Source organism: Diplodia corticola (genome assembly GCF_001883845.1).
Source record: "Diplodia corticola strain CBS 112549 chromosome Unknown scaffold15, whole genome shotgun sequence".
NCBI lineage: Eukaryota > Fungi > Ascomycota > Dothideomycetes > Botryosphaeriales > Botryosphaeriaceae > Diplodia > Diplodia corticola.
The window spans coordinates 160,486-180,016 of NW_017971494.1; the positions used below are offsets into that span (position 1 = coordinate 160,486).

Genomic DNA, 19,531 nt, shown 5'->3' on the forward strand with positions numbered 1-19,531 from the left:
TGGCCTGCCACCTGCCTGGCCTGCCACCGCACCTCTGCCCGAGCTCCGCGCCCGCAGCGGCCTTTGCTCCTCGTCCCCGGCTGCACGCATACGGCCCGCCAGATGGAGCAATGCAATCTACGGGTGGGCCTCGAGGGCATGCGACGCTACAAGAACCGGTTTTGCGCCCTGCCGCACGAGTAGTGTCCCAGGCCGCAGCATTGGGATCATTCCCGCGCTGTGCAGCGCCTCCCTGTGGAGTGTCGACGGCCCAGCCGGCCGCCGCACGTCAAGCGCCGCCTGCATCCTGCGATATATTGCACCGCGAGGCCATGCTGTCACCGCTCCATGGCTACATACTGGAGTCTGCAGACATGCCAATTGCCCTCTCACACCACGCCAGCCGCGGCCCGCTGCCTTTTCGCCGGCCCGGGGGGGAGGCGTGCGGACCCTCTTTTGCACGCATCGCTGCACCAGATATGCCGTTTTAGTCATCTATTATAGCTCTGTACACGCCGGCCGCGTACGAGGCCTACTCCGTAAGTCCACCCAGGCCCTGGCCAGCTGTCCGCGTCTCAGCGCCATGTGCCAGCTGCCGCTCGGCCGCCACCCTGATCTGGCTTGGGCCAACGCCTCAGCCGTTTCTTATTCCATCCAGCCCAGCGCTGCGCACACATATGTATGCACAACGCTGGCAGCACATCCTCCAGCGGAGATCGGGGAAAACGGGCCTTGGGCCCCGCACCTGGGACCCTCGATGTGCGTCGAGACCCTGTCCGCTTGCGACGCGTCCAGGCCGGCCAGACGCGCAACCCTCCCCCTCGCAGCGCCGAGCCGAGAGCAGCTCAGGCACACGAAAAATGCCCTCGAAGCAAGCCCGTTGCCGCCGAGATCTTCTCGCTTGCCATCTACATATCTGGCAGCACGAGACGGGCAATGGTGGGGCACTCCAAGCCGGCAGCGTGCGTTGTGGGTCGCCGTTGCGGATAGCCGGCGCAGATCAGCCCTTGATCTCTCATCCTGCGCCGCTTTTTCGCACGCAAACGAGCGTCGGCTGCTCATTGGGGTAACCTTGGAACGTCTCGGATGCGCCGCCTTCCTGTTTCGGCACTATCGCACGTGCACTGGCCATGGCAAGAAGCGCCCATGAGATCCGCGCAGACCCTCTTTCATCTTGCGTGAAGAGCGCCGCTCTAGGGAACTACAGGGACCAGGCGTCTAGACCGGAGGCCCGGGCCATCTGTCCGTAAAGACCTAGCTCCTCACCGGTCGCTGACTAGATCCTGCGGTGGTACTGAAGGCGTTCCTTCGCGATGGAAACGCTGTGTTGGCAGTGGGTACGCAGGGAAAAATCTTCGTCTTTACGGCTCGAGATGATCCCTTGTGGGGAGAAGCTGCACCGGAGGTACGCCCGTGACGATGGTGGGTGCGGTTCCGCACCAAACCCACATGCTCAAACCATCATGGCGGCGGCATCGTGCGCGGTATCCACAGAAGACCGAGTGGATTTCTTACTGTTGCTGCACACAGACGGCAGAATCGGACGGTGGCAAAGCGGGCAGTATTCGTTGAAGCGGTCAAACCAGTCGTCGAGACAGCCCTGATGGAAGACGTGAAGGCATCCCAGCCCGCGGATATGCGCCTTATCCTCAATCTCTTCCAGGCAGATCACACTGATCGATCGCAGTCAGCTTATGCTCCAACCGTGGTCCCGACCGTGAGATGCATACCAAACGGGATGCTCGGACTTGTATTCTGGGTGCTCCGATTCATGCTTCGAGCACCAGTCTTTGAAAATCTGAGACTTGCATGCGTGTTCGAGGTTGAGCATGCGCCTCTTGCGACATTCGCTCTTCTCGTCGTCACTGTTCTTCGGGAGGCGCGGCAGGAGGATTGCAGTTCTGACGTCTGTTAGGGCGAAAACGTAGACGCGTGAGGCGTGATTGGTCCGTACGCGGCTATCAGCATGACAAGGATGATTGCGAAGATGGTGGGAAGCACAATCGTGAGGGCATGGCTGCCGGCGGATGAGGCGTCTGGCATGATGTGCGGCGCACGAGGGAGCAGGGGAGCGTGGATAGAAAAAGTTGTGGCCGCAAAGCTTGAGCACGAGCTTGGCTAGAACAGGGTGCCTGAGGCTGCAGAGTGACTTGAGAAAACACCAGTTGTACCACGGCTTGACCTCCAGACTCCGACTCTTTGTATAACGCGCGGCAGCCCCCAAGTCGTTTCGCCGCGAGGCGATGTCGAACACGAGGGCATGCTCACCTGAGGGTCACGGAGGGCCAGAACGGCAGTCGAAATGGCACCACCAGCCAGCAGAAAACGCGGCAGAGCCGCGTGACAGCGCAGTGCGGCACAGGCAGACGGTAATATCACTGATTGCGGATGTTCAACACCACCAGATATCGGCAAGCAAGGCTCAGCAAGCAGATTCCGATCCTCAGACCGCGGTCCAATTCGCAGAAGGAGGTCCCTACACGGCCTCGCGCCTTCTAGAACTCGCGGCCGCACGATAGGCGCTCGGCTGAGCGGCCCAATGCGGGCAACCGCCACAGGAACGAACAGGATGTGCGCGGACGAGTGACCTTGAGCATGGGCGCGAGCGGGTGCACGCGCGTGCAAGCCGATGCCGCGGTCTCGATGCAGCTGCAAGCAGAGACAAGCGAGTGAAGCAGGCCGACGAAAGCAGAAACAGGAGGAAGCTGAGGTGAGGTTGGGTAGCGATCAGCGAAAACAAACGGCCGCTAAAATCGCGCCGGCTTAGTAACTGCCAGGGCGCGCCGCGGCCACCGTTTTCCCCTTCTCACGTGGGGCCTGGCTCGCCGGCGCGTCGCCCGAAGCCTCGCGCACCTCGCGCACCTCATGTTCTGCTGGACACGAGCACCCGCACGTCTCCAGACCGCGCAGCTGCGGTGGGCGGGAATAAGAACGCAAGGACGCGCTCCTGCTCCCACGCGTCTCTCCCGGGCCTTTCCTGCATCCTTCGCTCCTCCCAACGCCGGGCCTTGCTTGGACACTAAGGAAGACTCGATCCCCAGCTTTCGCGCCCAGGTGCCAGTGCCAGCGCCATGGGAGAGCGCACGGCGATGGCCGATGGCATCCCGTGAAAACGCCGAGCAGCGCCAGCCTATGAAACCCCACGAGACCACCTCACCCGGATGCCGACTCCCGCAATCGCTGGCCACCTAACCTAGGTAGTAGCTCTTCTGCGCTGCCTCAGGCACCCCCGGCAAGTTCCTCCGCGTGCCCGAGCTGCTGCCACACAAGCACCGCAGCATACACCTACATGTGTGAAGAAGTGGAGCATCCAGCCCACACGAAGCAGCTTTACGCGCTCCATCCCTCCCGCCGAGCATCAGTGGCGCTGCTTTGACAAGCACGGCGACATTATTGACCGGTACATCCTAGGCACATGCAACCGCACTCGCGTCGACCCAGAGCGCACGCCACCCTGTGCTGCTCGCATCATGCCATGCACTGTGCCGGCGCGCCCAACCCATCGCTGCTTCACTGGTGTCGCAGCATATCTCCTAAGGCACGAGCGGATCCGGTACGCAGGCATGGCATTCGACTGAGAGAGAGAGAGAGAGAGGGCCCGCCAGCGCACACCCTTCCCCTCCCTTCCGTCCCCAAAAAGCAACCATGTCTGATCACGCCTGATGAGTTGTCGGACCCGGCCGCCCATAGCGCCCGGCGGTGCTGCAAAAAGGACGCAAGATACCGCCAAGTGCGCTCCGTGCAACCACGCGCGGCGTCTGGGCTGGATTATCCAAAAAGCACCTACACAGGCATCCGACGCACTGGGGATCAGCCCCCCCCCGCCCGCATTTCGGATTTAATAGTGCGCCACACCGAGGTCGACACTGCTAACACCACATATCTGCAGCATGGGGCTGGCCGATGACAAGATGATGCGGAGGCGGCGCTCACAAGAGCCTGAAGGCAAGATGAAGTCAGATTGCAGCATCATCGATTTATCGGCTGACCTTCTCGCGCCGCTTTGCCCCTTCGTTGGTCTCCCCGTACGGAGCTAGCAGGAGAGCGTCCGCCCCGTTATCTTCTATCTGGCATTTCTTTTTCCCTCTCACCCTCACGCTAATCATGAAAAGAAAAACAAGACATCGGCTCCGCACGCTGGAGCAATCATCTGATTCTGTAACGCCATCCCCGCATGTCCTGACGAACCGGGATGCCCGATCCGGAAGTCGCACTTTTCATCAGACAGTGTGTGGAATGGGGATTATTATCGTGGCGTGAGGTTCACAAGCCACATTTGCGGCCAGTGGCGTGGTGCAGGCCAAGTTTTTCCTGATGCCGGAACGGGGGGGGAGGGCACGTTTCTACGTAGGGCTGCCGCTGTTGATGCTGGAGTTGCTGCTGATCCCCGGCGACGGCATACTACCAGCAGCCGTACTCGGCGAGCGCCGCGACGACGACGACGACGACGACAACGACGACTCCCTCCGTGGCGGCATAGCCGGGCGCTTCGACATGGCGCAGTAGACCTCGGCGCAGAGAGCCGGGTTCTGCATGATCATTTCCTGCGCCCACCTCAGGCGACGGTCGCGCTCCGCCTGCTGCGCGTGTTGCGTGTCGACGCCGCGTCGTTGCGACAGCCCCTCGAGGCGTTCGTCTGCGATGGCTCGCTGCTCCAGTTCCGACGTCACTTGGTTGACGTACACTTGGTGCTCTGCTTCGTTGCCATTGTTGTCAGCCGGTCTGGAGCTGCTCCCCTGCAATCAAGGGGACAGGCCTACCACCTTGCAGAGCGTTTGAGCATTCCTCGCTCGCGATGTAGTCGTCCCAACGCGCTTGCGCCGACGTTCGCCTCTGAACGTACGGTGTCGGAGATGGACCGTGTGGCTGTGGGCTATATTGTTGGTCTTGTGAGGGAAACTGTTGGGCCCGGGTGGAATATTGTTGACTTTGTGAGGGGAATTGCTGATGTTGTTGCTGGTACTGAGGGTACCAGTCAAGTTGCGAGTGTGAGTGCTGATGCAACGAACCGGAGAAGGAAATCGGGTTCATCGGGTCCTGGTGACCGGATGGTTCTTGCCAATTCCCAATCTGAGCTGCATATTGTGGTGGACTGGCAGCAGTGGATGGATCGTAAGATGGTTGGTGTAGGTAGTGATACATGGCGACGGTAGGATTAGGTACAGTCAAGAGAAGCTTTGTCGAGGGAAAGGTACACAGTGCGACGAACAATTAAAGTGGTATATCAAGGCAGCCAGGAGAAACGGCACATGGGAGGTAGCAGCACGACATCCGGAACACAAGCATTGTTTTATACCATGGATGACACTCATCTGGGCCGGGTGCGCCGGCGACCGTGTCGAGACCACGCAGGCACAGTGCCCGGATCGCATGACGGATTCCAGAATGCCATTGTGCCCTCACGCTAGGAATATCCTGATGCAGGCGTATCGCCGATATGGCATTTTGGATTCGTGCGCATGGCATTTTGTTGGAAAAGCGAGATCCTCGTAACAATATTCGATGCGCAACTGGGCGATCTGCTGGGTTTCTTGCACGGGCCATGCTTGCCAATGTGGATACTTGCCCGGCACGAATCTATGCGGTTTTCATGCCCTTGGATGAAAGTCAACCCGGTTGAATCCTTAGCGCCCGTTTTCGATGATGGAGAGAGAGAGAGAGCCACAAAAGCTAGGTGCGTTCCGAAGTGTGCCGACTGGCCGATCGCAATGTGGCCAGGAAACCTCTACGCAGTCGTTCTGAACTGCGGACATCTGGCGTGCACGTCTACCTCAGCTTCTGAGACTAGCTATTCAGGCTATAACTGAAGGAGTTCTACTCGCTTGGACGCACAGTATGACGGATGGCCCATGAATCAGACGTGGCATAAACAACGCGCGCCCATGGCGACCTGCGTATCATTCGGCGGGGAACACCGCGCAGTTCCACCAGCATGTTCTCGAACTGCATAGTGTGCCAGTTCACGAACACCAGGCAGACCAAGTCCCTTGTCTATGACGCTCCATGACGGTCCATAGTAGGACAGCACACTCGTATGCTGCTTGGCTCACAATGCAGGTGACGGTACACGAATCGCCGACAGCGGGATGTTTGTGTCGTGGGCCACCGGAAGCAGGCATGCGGACTGTAACAATCAGAACGTGGCTCAGCGATAGACTGTGCCGTCGGTCAGGGGTACCCGGCTCTCCCAGCCCAATTTGTCGTGGTATGAGGCCCATGCTCCTATCAGAGGGTTGTTCAGACTCCATATTGCCCGTTGATCTAGCAGAACACATGACGTCTGGCCGCTCTCCTCGTACGACTTTATCTCAATCGGCGATCACCCGTGTCTTGAAAAGTGAGCCATGACCAAGATTGCGGTACTTTGGAGCAAGGCGTGAAGCCGATTGGATGTCGGCAGCGTCAAAAGCCCTCAAAAAATTACATCAAGCTGTTTCTTGGAAGCGACGCTCAGCCTCGCAGGCCAGTTCATGTGGCAAACACGCAGACATTGACGACGGGCCTGTGTGATTGAGACCGAGGGCAAAGGTAGCCGACTGCAACGTTGAGTAAATCGTCGATGCAGACGCGGATCGTTTATTGATTAGCACATGCCCACATGTGTCGAGTCAGACCGCTTGAAGGGGGGTTAGAAACAGTGCGTCTTCTTACGCGTATGGAACGTCATTGGTTTGCCGCATACAGCAGATGCTTACGGCGGTGGATGTGGGGTTTCAGGCAACACCGTCTCCGATACAGTGCATCACCTCGGCGGCTGCTCTTGACTGAAAGATGAGCTGATTCACAGTCTATCCTCTGCTGCAGCATTCTGCACCTTGACGTAACCTCACTGCCATCGCAAAGGAAAGGTGGTCGGTACTCCCATCGAATAGCCGCGGCAGCGAAGAGAGCGGGCCGTTTGAGCTGTTACCTGCTGAGAGCAAGGGCACCCGTAGAGGAGCCTCCGTAAAGCCTGATGTGAAGTTGGTTAATTCTGACAACTCGCCCGGATGTGCGTATACCGCCGTTCAGCCAGTCCAGAGGGACAGTTGACCGGTTTTTCCCTCTGACCCGGGCCTGGGCGCAGCGATTTGCAAGGATTACACGATGAACTTAGGTAGATGGTTGGCCGGCAGCTCTTCCACTGCCTCTGAGATAGGGGTGGATCGAGCAGGCTCCCAGCGAGCAGATAGCCTGACTCGCGGCAGATGGGATTTTGATCCTGGGGATGCGCATTTCCCCAGCTCTTGGCGAATGATTGCGCGAGGGAATTACCTCACGGCTCTGGGTACCGACAGGGATCCGGCCGGGACCGGACAGCGTCTCCGGACACAGCTCGCTCTGCGTTCGGCTGGCATTGTGCATCTCGTCAATGCGGCTGGGGACAAAGCGATGGCGAGACGCGATCGAGGCGGCGGAGCGAGGCGGAGGGAGGCAAGGCGGCAACAGATGGTGGTGGAGGGCCGGAGAAGACCTAGTGGTGAGCGAGGCAGGCGGTGGCAGAAAAGCTCGCTTAGTCATATACGCCGCACCGACGTCAGCCTGCTTAAATTTCCTCCGCCGGCGAGTGCCTCCGCTCCCTCCTCCAAGCGCCGCCCTCGCCAACGCTGCGTTTCTTTGCTCACAAACAGACACCGGGTTCCGCCCGGCTGTCACCGCGTGCAAATGAGAAATTCGGAGTAATCTTCAACTTCACCTGCCATCGCTGGGCTCGCCCCGGCGCTCTGGCCGCTGCCCGTGAGGGCCTGGCGTGAACACGCCTGCTCCTGGCATCAGAAAACTCAGGGCCAGCCGGCAGCACCGCCTTCGGGTGGTGCTTGCGCAGGTCTGTACCCCTATGGGAGTCAGGGCGAAGATTGTGTGCGTGCGCAAGCATGTGACACTTCAGTGCAATACGCGGCATACCGTATTCCGGTATCATTCGATTCCGATTACTCTGGCGAGGGCGGTGCTTCAACTTTTCTTTTGAGGTATGTGTGCCTCCTGCTCCCATTCAAGGTTCAAAGGATACTACTAACAACCCAACACACCTGCTCGTAGTAGTCGACCACGTACTCCAACGGCAGAGGACAAGCCAAGTGCACCGTGGGTTGCAATGAGCCAGTCTGGGGGGCAGGATGGCAGAGGCTGGTGCTGGTTCTGGTGCTGGTTATACACCGGTTGCTGCTCGTCGCCGGCAATGCTGTTACGGCTGGAACAGCGCCGCCTGTGGTTTCCAGGCGATTTTCCGGTGCGCCTCAGTGGCGTTGATGATCCCTTTACCACCCGAGAGCAAAACACTTCCTGCTTGCGCGTTCCAACACTCTTGGCATTGCAGCTTGTGGAGGTCCGCAATCATTCAAGTAGTGGGTAATGCATTGATCTCAATTGCTACCAAAAGATCTACCCGAGTTCATTTGGACCACAGCCAGCAGAAGCCGCCGTTTGTAAAACTCGACTGCACTAGCAAAATAACCACGTTCCTTTTGTAAGAAAGCCTGCCTTGAGCGCCCCGTTTCATTATCCAGACTCCGACCTCGGTGTTTGGTATTGTTTTCCCCGTAAACAGCAAAAGAAACCTCGTGGCGGAGGCGTTATGAAGGGAATGCATGAGAAGCTGTATCAGCAATGAAGCCGCCAACGGCAGCACCAACCAAGGGAAAAAAAACCCCCCCTCTGGAATATGGAACAAAAGAGATCTGTCGAATCAGTCTCGTTGATTCTGACCGGGAAAGTGGACATCGGACATGGATCCACATTGTCCACTCCTGCAGACTCCTCCGTCCAAGACGTTGGTGGTAAGTGTTCATGGGAGAGGTGTTCGCTACACCTTAGCGGGTGTTCATGCGGCGGTGACCGGGGCCATCGGCACCAGCACCGCCGTCCTGGCCGTTGCCGTCGCCGTCGCCGTCGCCGTCGCCACGGCCATCCCTCTGGGTGTTGTAGAATCTCGCGAGATCCTCTTCAACGGCGTTCGGCTGGCCGTTCGGCATGAGGCGGCGAAGCATGGCTGCAATCTCATCATCAGAGCTCTTGGTGAAGAAGCCGTCACTGTCGATGTTGTTGGCGCGGAAGTTGTCGGCATTGGCAGCCTCGGTCGCAGTGGCAGTGGCGGTGTTGGTGCTGGCCTGGCTGGGGACAAAGTATGCGGTAGCAGGGTCGCCCATGCGGGGGGCGGGACGGAAAGCAGCCTGCTGCTGGACGTCAAAGGTCGAAGGAGCCCGCAGGTGAAAACCGTTGGAAGACTGCGAGACGCTGGCCGATGAGGTGGTGCTGTTGGCGTAGGCACCGTTCGCACAGGTACCGTTGGTATGGTTCGCATTCACGCTGTTGCCGTTCTGATAGTGTTCATTCATGTAGCCGCCATTCGCGTTGTAGCCGTTCGCGTTATAGCCATTCGCGTTGGTGCTGTTCATGGAGGTGCCGTTGGTATAGTTGGCGTTGGAGTAGCTGCCGTTGGGATAGGTGCCGTTGGTGAAGTTGGTGACAGGGTGGTTCCTGAACGGAGGAGAGCCGATGGGCACAAGAGATTGGGACATGGACTGATGAGCGGAGCTGGGACCGGACGAGCCGACAACGGACGAGCCGACAACGGACGAGCCCCTGCTGCCGTTGGTCTGGCGATGCTGCTGACCATGAGCGCGCGGACCCGAGGGCGGCGGCATGACATGCTCGTCGTAGCGAATGCCCGCGTCGCGCCAGATCTGGACCAGGCTGCGCTGGTCGTGGTACAGGTCTGAAGTCACTGTGTTGGTCATTGAAGGTGAGTGACGTGCGGTTAGAGCTTGGGCTTACCATTCACGTTGCAAAGGGCTTCTTTCTGCTCCTCGGTCATCTTCGGAACGTCTTTGGGGTGGTGCTTGCCACTGCGCCTGGGAGTCTCTCTATCCGCCATGATGGTGGCGATCTTGGCCGACAAGCTTTTGGGGTAGATGCGAGCAAAGAACAAGTGTGAGCGTTGCAGCGGAGCAGTCGCGCCGATGGGGTGGTGGGGTGGGGAGTAAGGAGGAGGGAGGGCGAGGAGGGGTGGCCGAAGTAGTGCGAAGCTGCGTCTGCTTTGTGACGCCACTGGACGGACGACGAGTAGACGGGCGCAGGTGCAGGCCAGAAAAAAAAAAAAACCTCCAGTCACGGGCAAAGCGCATCTCGCTGGGTCAGCTGCTACGGAATCAATCACCTTGGGCCAAGCCGAAGCCAAGCCGTCACTTCCAACTCCTACCCGTCGTCGGGCATATCTCAGCTTCCGTTGCCATGAGATATTCTGAGAGACTCCGTAGGTATCCTCTCACTTCCCTTTTTCCTCTCTCTCGCTTCTTTAAACATGGTAGTTGGCCAATATATCTAAGCTATCCGCCCCGTCCTAGCGCCAACTTCAAAGCTATATCTACCCACAACACCTGGCTCAACACGACATGTTCAAGAGTCAACATACGCCACTTTGTTTCTTTTCATCTTAGATGTTACCGCCTGTTCCGCTGTTTCTGCATTCGGACGTCCACACTGACTGTGGATCATTCCCAATGTAGCGTGAAAAAGTCTCAATTGATATCCAGTAACAAGAATTGCTTACTACCAGCAGTTATCAACGGTGGAAGATGCAGCATGACTGGGCACTCGGGCCATTGCTGAAGGCCTTTGTCTGGCATGCACGTGAGAAAAGGGAGGGTCGAGGGGCAGGCTGGCGGCAGGCAGATCTTCCTCTCACGGAAATCGAGAGGGCAGCTCAGCTGATGGTCGAAAGGCAGCGCGTGGCCCGGGAGTCGTGCAATGGCGGGTCCGCCTCACCTCCGCAGCCGCACGTGCCGCCGTCGGCGACCACCAGCACCACGTCAAGAGGGCCATGTCACTTGCAATACAACCTGTGCGCCGGCCTCGCTCGAATGGCTCCTGTCTGTCCATTGCCGCAGGGGAAGGGCTCCCGGCTCCAAGTCGACCTCACCGCGGCTCCGCAGCACCATGCCCAGCAGCATCAAGAGGCTGTTTGCCTGCCTCGACGACCATGACGCCCGCGCCTGCCCCCCGGCCTCCGCCCGATCTGCACACGGCTCCGCTAAAAAGCCACGCCTGGCTGGCACAGCCAAGGCCCTCCGCAACCTCTCCCACACGCTCCGCCGCAACCCCGTCACGCCCACCCGCAGCTTCAAGGGCCCAACCGACCACGCTCCCCCAGTCCAGCCCCAGCGGACCCAGCGGACCCAGCGGACCCCCGACGCTGATCCCGCCCGCCCCAACGCCCGCTGGGGCCCCGTCCTCGCCATCCCGGACGACGCGCTGGTCAGCCTGGTGCAGCTGTTCACCTTCTCGACCCTGAGCAAGTCCGCCACCCACATCGCCGTGCTCGCCCGCACCCACGGCCGGAACAATGCCGTCTACACCCTCGAGTACAGCTGCCCCGCCCCAACCAGAGTCTGCGTGCGCATCCCCGCCTGCGGCTGGGGCGACCGCTGGCTGCCCTCGGACCAGGATGCCCTGCGCAATGCCGCCCTCACCATGCGCTACCTCCGCAACCGCACCCGTCTGCCCGTGCCCGATGTTCTGCAGTACGATACCACCTTCAACAACGCCCTCGGCGCTCCCTACATCCTGATGTCGTGCGTCGAGGGACGTCCGCTGCCCGACGTCTGGTACGACACCACAACCACCACCCTCACTCTCGAGGAAAAACGCCAAAACGCCCTTCGCTCCCTCGCCACTGCCATCGCCTCACTCCGTTCGCTCACCTTTCCCCAAATGGGCCCACTCCTCTTCCACCCCGGCAACGGCGACGACCCGGACCAACATCCCTACGTTGACGCCGCTATCATGGCCCCCTTCGGCCGCGATCCAGTATGCAGTCCTGTGCGGCCAAGCAACGAGAAAAAAGAAGAGGAGGGAGTCAGATTCGACCCGCACGACGAGCACCTCTCCACTCCCGAACACGACTCCCGCGCCTATTTTTTCAGCTGCCTAGATGCAGCCCGTACGTACGCCATATCGCGCGAGCGCACGGCCGAGGTGCGCGGTGTCTTCAAGATGTGGCGGTTGCTGATGGAGGAGATGCCTTGGCCGGGGTATTACTCCTCCCCCTCCACTTCCTCCTCCCCCAGCAACAAGAACAACAACAGCCGCACCAACACCACCACCACCGCTAGCAGCAGCACCGCCGTCACCACCGCCCTCGGCGAAGTCGGAGAGTACGACAACCAGCAACAAGAAAAAGAAGAGGAAAAAGAAGAGGAAAAAGAAGAGGAAAAAGAAGAAGACGAAGATGCCGGCATCAACGGCGAGACCTTCGTCCTCGCGCCCCCGGCCGACTTCGACGCCGCCAACATCCTCGTCGACCCGCGCACCGGGGCCGTCGCCGGCGTCGTCGACTGGGACCTGCTCGAGACGCAGCCGCTCATGCTCGGCTGGCCGGCGTGCCCGGACCTGCTCGCCGTCGACTGGACGCGCGGCGTGACGTGGCCAAGGCGACCGCCCTTTTCGCCGAGGACGTCCATGACGACGGCGGCGACGGCGACGGCGACGGCCAGGCCGATGGCGACGATGATGGAGGAATGCATGTTGGAGGAGGGGAGGGGGTGGGATGGCTATCGGGGCGATTACGTGGCGTATCTGAGGCAGGCGGCGGGCCATGGGGGGCTGGATGGGCTGTGCGACTTGTATGCGAGGAAGGGGCATTTGTACCAGGCGGTTCTGCGGAGCCTGGACGATCTGGACCGCATGAGGGAGGTGCTGGATCGCGTGTTGGAGGTGGCGCTGCCGAGGGTGAAGCGGGCGGAGCTGGTCACGCTGGTGGGGGAGGCGGGCTTGAGTGTGGAGCAGGAGAGGTTTGTCAGGGCGAGGTTTAGGGACTTGTTGATGTGAAGTGCGGGGGTGTGAAGAGAAAGAAAAGTAAAGAGCTGACACGAGGGCGGTGGCTAGAAGTATCTTGTGGTCGTAACAATGGGTGAGGGGCCGGGCAAGGAGGTAAAGGGAAAGAAGATGGGACCGGGTTGCAGCTTGCGAAGATCACTTGTTTGTTACAGATTTTTCATCACTGTCAACTAATTCATTAATAGTGGCGCCTGCCGCTGCCGAAGCTTGGCTGTCAATGGAACATCGTCGTAGGAGACGTTGTAGTAAGGCAGCACAGACGGGTTTGTGGTGTGTGAGACAAATGTCTCAGCACGGCGGGACAAAGAACAGAGCTGAGGGAGATTTTGCTTAAAGGCCTTGTTCTTTAATGGAGCAAAATTTACACCCAGACTCAAGCGAAACTCGACGCCGAACAAACTCGTCTTGAATCCGGATTGTTGCCAACATTTCCTCGTTGCTCGGTCATTTCCGCATCTATGTCTCCGACTCAAGCGTTTCTGGGCCCTTTCGTGGCACCCCCTGCCGGCTAAACCTCTGCCGGCAGCCTGGCCAGGCGATGGCGTTGGTGATAGGCGTCCCGTATGGGAAGGTTGTAGTCGTCGTGGTATGGGTGCTTGGGACAGCCGTACTTGGGCGAGAAGCGGTGCTTACAGCTCTCGAATTCGCAGGGGAGTTCGTGTCCTCTCCGAATACACTTGGCGGTGATCGCATTCCTACACGTACCGCAGTGATGGTTTCTCTTCCCCCTGCCGGTCCTGCCGGCGCTTCTGTGATTTACCCCCTGCGGCATTGCGAACAGACGGTGCGTATCCTGATGGATTTGTGGTGGTAATGTAATTCAGACACAGAGATGCACGTGCTTGAAGATTTTTGTGCGTGATGGAAAAGTGTCTCTTGAGAGAGAACGACAATTGATTTGGGAGCATATATCTAGACTCGAAATGGGCGGTATATGGGTATTTATGGACACTTCTGCATAGTGGTTGAGTTCTCCAAGTCTTTGGCATATCTTCGAGACTGCATGATCCAGATCTGACATGTCTCAGCAGCGGATGCCTCGTGGGGTTGACGCGGAAAGGATCAGAGGCATTATCCTTGTTCATGTAGGACTCAGTAGCGGCTGAAACGCGTACAAACGCGCCGAGTATGTGAGTGAAGACCTCAGCTGTCGACTATTGCGAAGTGCGGGCACGGGGTGACTCACAGGCCTTTCGTCCGTGTCCTGTTCTCTTCTTGGCTCCGTAGACATGTCGTGGTTACGGAGGCGGGCATGTGCCCTGCCGTCATGTCGCCGTGGGCCCGCGATGCTTCCTTCCCCTTCGACGTCGCGCCTGCCCGGCTCAACCAACCACGACTTCCACAAAGAGATGGTGGACCGGCAAACTTCGGCGCTGGCCTTCGCAGCAGTGTCAACTGTCAAGAACGCGCTCCACAACGTGAAGTCCAACGTCACCCGCTCCTCTGGTTCCCTGATCTCACTCTACTCTCCACCCGGAACGCAACAGGTACTGTCCAGCTATGCTGCGCCGCCTCGCACGCGTGGTGCATCTGAACAAGAAAAGGGAACTGCAGACCCCCAAGCGCCCTATAGTCGGTGACGGCCACGGCTCGGACGAGGCCGACCCAAAATGGGGCCCCGTCCTCGCCCTCTCCGATGAGTCGCTTGCGAACCTCGCTCTGGACATCGCCTCCAACATCTCTACCATCCCGAAGAGCGCCCTCCCGGACAGTTCCAGCGTCAAGGTCGTATCCAAAATGAATGGCTGCAACAACTGCGTCTTTGTCGTCGAGTATCATGAGGGCCTGAGGCTCTGCATACGCGTCCCGGCCTGTGGCTGGGAAGGCAAGTGGAGCGACGCCGACGCCGATTCTCTCCAGGTCCAGGTCCGCACCATGCAGTACATCTCGCGACACACCAAATGCCCCATACCCGACATCATCAGCTACGACACCACCTTCGACAACGCCATCCACGCCCCGTATGTCGCCATGGCCTACATTGAGGGCCGGTCAGTCGAGGAGCTGTGGTACGACGACACTGGTCCTCTGCCGCTGGAGGATATGCGCCAAAACATCCTGCGCTCACTGGCCAAGGCCGTCTCCGAGCTGCGCCCTCTGACGTTTGACAAGATGGGATCCCTCCACTTCAGCGCTGAGCAAGACGACAACCCCACCATTGGCCCGTTCAACGTCATCAACTTCGGAGCTAGCCGCAACCCCGACTTCATGGAATACGTCAACAAGATGGACAAGAACCCGTTGTCCGACTCACGAGCCTGGCTCCGCGGTCGGCTCAAGGATTGGATGAAGGAGGAGACTGGGCCTTCGGATGAGAACCCCCGCCCGAGAGGGCTCATATTTCACGAGAAACTCGGAGCCTTTCGCCTCTTCTCCATGGTGCTTGACGAATTCCCCATGGCAGAGGACCCAGAGGAGAAGTTCGTGCTCGCACCGCCCGACTTGGATTGGCAGAACATTTTGGCAGACGCCAACGGCAACGTCACGGCCATCCTCGACTGGGACCGGGTCGAAACCTTGCCGCGCTACCTGGGCTGGTCCATGCTCCCTGAATTCCTTTTCAGGGACTGGGAGCCCAATGGCTGGTACGTCTGGCCGCACTGGGCCCAGAAGACCATGTCGCCCATGGAGTACGCCAAGTACCGTGACGACTATGCTCGCTTCATGATGGATGCTTGTGATGGAGAGGGCGATTGCAAGTACACGGCCAAGTCTCATATATTCGAGCAAGTTGCGTTTGCCATCGGCCGGACTGATTACATGGACGTCATTCTTCAGAGGATCCTTTTGGTCACGCTCCCCCAGGTCAACGCCAAAGTTGCCGTACAGTACATCGGCGACCATGGCATCGCCCCTGCAGAGAGGGACAAGCTCAAGCAAGAGTTCAAGAAGTTGCTTGCTTGCTGAAAGCAGGGTACTATTTGTGAGTGAAGGATGGTGCATGAGACGACAGCTGGCTGCGCAGTACACGTCCGTCGGCGCGGCGGCATGAGCAAGGAAATGGATAGGTGCGGGCTGTACTGAAGATCGATGACAGAATTCTAGAGTATTTATCCATGAAGTTCGGCTCTGTTGATTTCTTCTCGGTGGCCGGGCATCGGCGGCTCAGGCAAAGAGCTGACCGGAGACTAGCGGCGGCGGAGAGCGGCGACCAACGAGGGAGCGAGGGAGCGGTCTGCCGACAGCGGAGCGTGGGCCGCAACGTCACTCCTGACCTCACCTGTGACTTGACGAGCTCTGGCAACACTCTGGGCCGATTTTGACTAACAGTTTCAGCCCCGACCACACGCTTCAAATCAGACAGGTAGTGAGGGAAGACCACGTTTTGTTGGATGAGTGTGCATCTTGTTGCATGCAATGCCGGCGGCGGTCCAGCCAAGATGAAGCCGACGGCGCGGCACTACGGCACGGCGCACAGCGCGGCTCGACCCATCAGGCAAAACGATTACTCAATGATACCTACATGGCGCTCTGTGGGGTTCTATGCGATCCCCACACACCGTGACGCCTTTTTTTTTTGGTCCGCCTTTTTCATCCCTTTCTCCTGCAAGCCCATGCGTCTAGTCTTTTACCCCGCCCATATAAACCCTGCCCTATCCCCCCGCTCCGACGCCCCTCGTTTCCCAAGGTGCGGCATCGCAGAGTGTTGGGCGCACGCTGAATAGAGAAGCGGAACAGAGACTGGAGACCGAGATCGACGTCTTGAAAGAGCAAGGATCGTAGGGTAGTTTCCCGATTGCGCAACTCCATCCGAGAGAAGACCACGCCCTCCAGCCATCCTTTCGTATACATACCAGGGCGAATGCACACACAACCCAAAGGCAGCAAGCCAGGACCAATTGAACCCCCCTTCCACGGCGCGAGCGCGAGCATCACCGCCACCGACCCCATCGCCCCGGCCGCCCAGGACAACCAAGTCCCGACATGCGATCCGTCTGAGCTGACCCTGTCCAGCGAGAAGGGAGAATGGACCGCCAAGGACGACGACGAGAAGAAGGCGCACCAGGTGCCGCAGTATGAAGACGACGGCGAGGCCGAGCGTGCTGCCCGCGCTGCCTCTCCACGCTTTTCTTCCGATGGCTCGAGTACCGTGTCCCGGCCGTCGGACGAGGTCGTCTATCCCGAGGGCGGGACTGAGGCCTGGCTGGTCGTGCTGGGATCCTTTTCCGGCATGTTGGCGTCTTTTGGCATGATGTGAGTCCGCTCCTTTCCCCAGTGATACGTTTATGGTCTGGACATGTGATCCAAGGACAGAACTTCAAACAAACTATTCGACGCCACAACCTAACGTCTTTGAACAGGAACTCGGTTGGAATCTTCCAAGCCTACCTGGCGACGCACCAGCTGTCGCACTACGACGAGAGCACCATTGGCTGGATCTTCTCCGTCTACACCTTCCTTTCCTTCTTCTGTGGCATCCAGATCGGCCCCATCTTCGACGCCTACGGCCCGCGGCTCTTGGTGCTCGCGGGCAACATCCTGCTCATCTTATCGATGCTCCTGCTCGGCGTGTGCAAGGGTCAGTAGTAGCATCCTTTTTTTTTTTTTCCCTTTTCCCCTTTGATGCTGACGCCTTTTCCTCCAGAATACTACCAGTTCCTCCTCGTCTTCGGCGTCCTCGGCGGCATCGGCACCTCGCTCATCTTCACGCCGGCCATCAGCAGCATCGGGCACTACTTCCAAGTCAAGCGCGGGGCGGCGACGGGCGCGGCGGCTGCCGGCGGCTCCATCGGTGGCATAATCTTCCCGCTTATGCTGCAGTCGCTCTTCCCCAAAGTCGGCTTCGGCTGGGCGACGCGGATCCTGGGCTTCATCTTCATCCTGCTGTGCGGCGTGGCGCAGCTGTGCATCAAGTCGCGGCTCCCCCCCAAGCCGGGCTCCTCGGTCCTGCCCGACTTCCGCATCTTCCGCGACCCCAGCTTCGCGCTGGCGACGGCGGGCGTCTTCTTCATGGAGTGGGGCCTCTTCGTGCCCATCACGTACACGACGTCGTTCGCGCTGACGTCGGGCGCCTTCGACCAGACGTTCGCATACCAGATCATCGCCGTGCTCAACGCCGGCAGCAGCATCGGCCGCTGGGCGCCGGGCTACGTCGCGGACCGCGTCGGCCGCTTCAACTGCATGGTCGCGACGCTGGCCTTTTGCTTCTTCACCACCATCGCCCTGTGGTTGCCCGCCGCCATCATGACGCCGGTCTTCAGCGTCGGCGGCGACCCGGCGACGGTCAAGGGGCTGACGGTCGCCTTCGCCTTCCTCTTCGGCCTCGCCAGCGGCAGCAACATCTCGCTGACGCCCGTGTGCATCGGCCAGCTGTGCGACACGGCCCAGTACGGCCGCTACTACGCGACGTGCTACACCATCGTCAGCTTCGGCACCCTTACCGGCATCCCCATCGCCGGGGCGCTGCTGCAGCGGAGCGGGGGCCGCTACTGGGGCGTCGCCATCTTCACCATCGTCACGTATGCGCTAGCCGTCGCGTGCTACGTCGCCGTGAGGGTGCTGAAGGTCGGGTGGGGGTTGGGTAAGAAGTTTTGATCGCGCTTCGTACGCGTGCATCATCGTCGTCGTCGTCGTCGTCGTCATCGCCGGAACGTGAGTTTTTTTTTTTACGGCGGTGGGGCGCTGTTGGAGTCACGACCGAAAGAGGAAGAAGAGAGCAATGGACGAATGACCATGTGAAGAGGTAGAATGGAGTTGGTGAAGACTGGGTTTCGGAAGCAAGCACACGGGGCTCTCTCCGGTTTCATCTCTCGTACCTACGTAATGTTGATTGGCCGGATGAGCGCGGCAGTACCTAGAGCTTGACGGGTTTGACGAACGATATACAAGAGCCATGTAGAATAATAACGCATACAAAAAAAATGAGAAGCTTATTGCAGATCACATTCCTGTCGGACACCCCATCAGAAAGCAAGATCGTCACGCTAATCAACAGCCGGCACCGCCTGCCGTCCCGTCATCTCCCACGACGGTGGGACTGCTCTTTACCCCACAACTTTCCAGGAGAGCTTGTCGCAACAGCATCCCGTGGCCGAAAGCAGCATTGCACATACGCGTGGAACTTTTGTCGCACCGCGCCCGCCAAGTTTCATCGCTCCTGATTCACACCCGCCCCCGCTGTTGTGTGTGTGTGTGTGTATATATATCTATACCGCATTGACCTGCAGTACGGAAAATGCCTCGGCCAAGCCAAGCCCAGAATACTCCATTGTTTTGGACACTCGGCGGATTCCCAAGGCGCGAGGCGGAATTCACCGTCTGATGGCCATGGAAAAACGGTCTGTGCTATGCTGGTGCCGGGGGGGCCGGGGGGAGGCGGCAGTCTTGGTCTTGTGAGAATGGTGATGCGAAACGCTTGCTGAGACCGGGACGTCGCAACAAGGGGTGGGTTTGAATGGCCTAGTTCTCTATTGTACTATCGCCCGAACGCGAACCCGATAACTCCGCTTTCTCGCCCGGTTTTTTTTTTTTTTGGGTCCTTGCCAGTGAGCATGATGGGACGGGATAGGATGGAGGAGGGAATGAAGGTTGGATCATTGGTCTTGTGTTGTTGGAGACAGACCTTCTACGTGTGGGGAGGGGGGGTTTCGTCGTTCTAAAGTCGGGTAAGATTGCTCACGAAGTGGCAAGGGAAAAAAAAAAGGACTGCAAATGTAGAGCCCTCTATTCGTTGTTGCAGCGTAAGCCTTCGACAGAACATGAGCACGAGCAAAGATTTGATTTGATTTCCACTGTTCGG

General features: G+C 59.0%; 6 protein-coding genes across 6 annotated transcripts; 3 read left to right on the top strand and 3 right to left on the bottom strand.

The window, feature by feature from the left end:
* Positions 1-1,432: 1,432 nt before the first annotated feature.
* BKCO1_1500049 (ring finger domain protein) lies at positions 1,433-2,022 on the bottom strand (the record flags this gene model as incomplete). Its single annotated transcript, XM_020271307.1, has 3 exons — positions 1,433-1,652; positions 1,710-1,880; positions 1,934-2,022. The coding sequence occupies 3 exons, from the start codon at positions 2,020-2,022 to the stop codon at positions 1,433-1,435; spliced, it is 480 nt and encodes a 159-aa protein (XP_020132021.1).
* A 2,300-nt stretch (positions 2,023-4,322) lies between these two features.
* On the bottom strand, positions 4,323-4,687 carry BKCO1_1500050 (uncharacterized protein; the record flags this gene model as incomplete). Its single annotated transcript, XM_020271309.1, has 2 exons — positions 4,323-4,615; positions 4,663-4,687. 2 exons carry the CDS (start codon positions 4,685-4,687, stop codon positions 4,323-4,325), a joined length of 318 nt encoding a protein of 105 aa, XP_020132117.1.
* Positions 4,688-8,768: 4,081 nt separating this feature from the next.
* BKCO1_1500051 (rhoptry neck protein 2) lies at positions 8,769-9,832 on the bottom strand (the record flags this gene model as incomplete). Its single annotated transcript, XM_020271310.1, has 2 exons — positions 8,769-9,682; positions 9,733-9,832. 2 exons carry the CDS (start codon positions 9,830-9,832, stop codon positions 8,769-8,771), a joined length of 1,014 nt encoding a protein of 337 aa, XP_020132118.1.
* Positions 9,833-10,893: 1,061 nt separating this feature from the next.
* On the top strand, positions 10,894-12,783 carry BKCO1_1500052 (aminoglycoside phosphotransferase; the record flags this gene model as incomplete). Its single annotated transcript, XM_020271311.1, has 1 exon — positions 10,894-12,783. One exon carries the CDS (start codon positions 10,894-10,896, stop codon positions 12,781-12,783), a length of 1,890 nt encoding a protein of 629 aa, XP_020132115.1.
* A 1,509-nt stretch (positions 12,784-14,292) lies between these two features.
* On the top strand, positions 14,293-15,699 carry BKCO1_1500053 (aminoglycoside phosphotransferase protein; the record flags this gene model as incomplete). Its single annotated transcript, XM_020271312.1, has 1 exon — positions 14,293-15,699. One exon carries the CDS (start codon positions 14,293-14,295, stop codon positions 15,697-15,699), a length of 1,407 nt encoding a protein of 468 aa, XP_020132116.1.
* Positions 15,700-16,594: 895 nt separating this feature from the next.
* BKCO1_1500054 (mfs monocarboxylate transporter) lies at positions 16,595-18,327 on the top strand (the record flags this gene model as incomplete). The annotated part of the gene is made up of 3 exons (XM_020271313.1): positions 16,595-16,986; positions 17,094-17,311; positions 17,378-18,327. 3 exons carry the CDS (start codon positions 16,595-16,597, stop codon positions 18,325-18,327), a joined length of 1,560 nt encoding a protein of 519 aa, XP_020132113.1.
* Between the last annotated feature and the right edge of the window lie 1,204 nt (positions 18,328-19,531).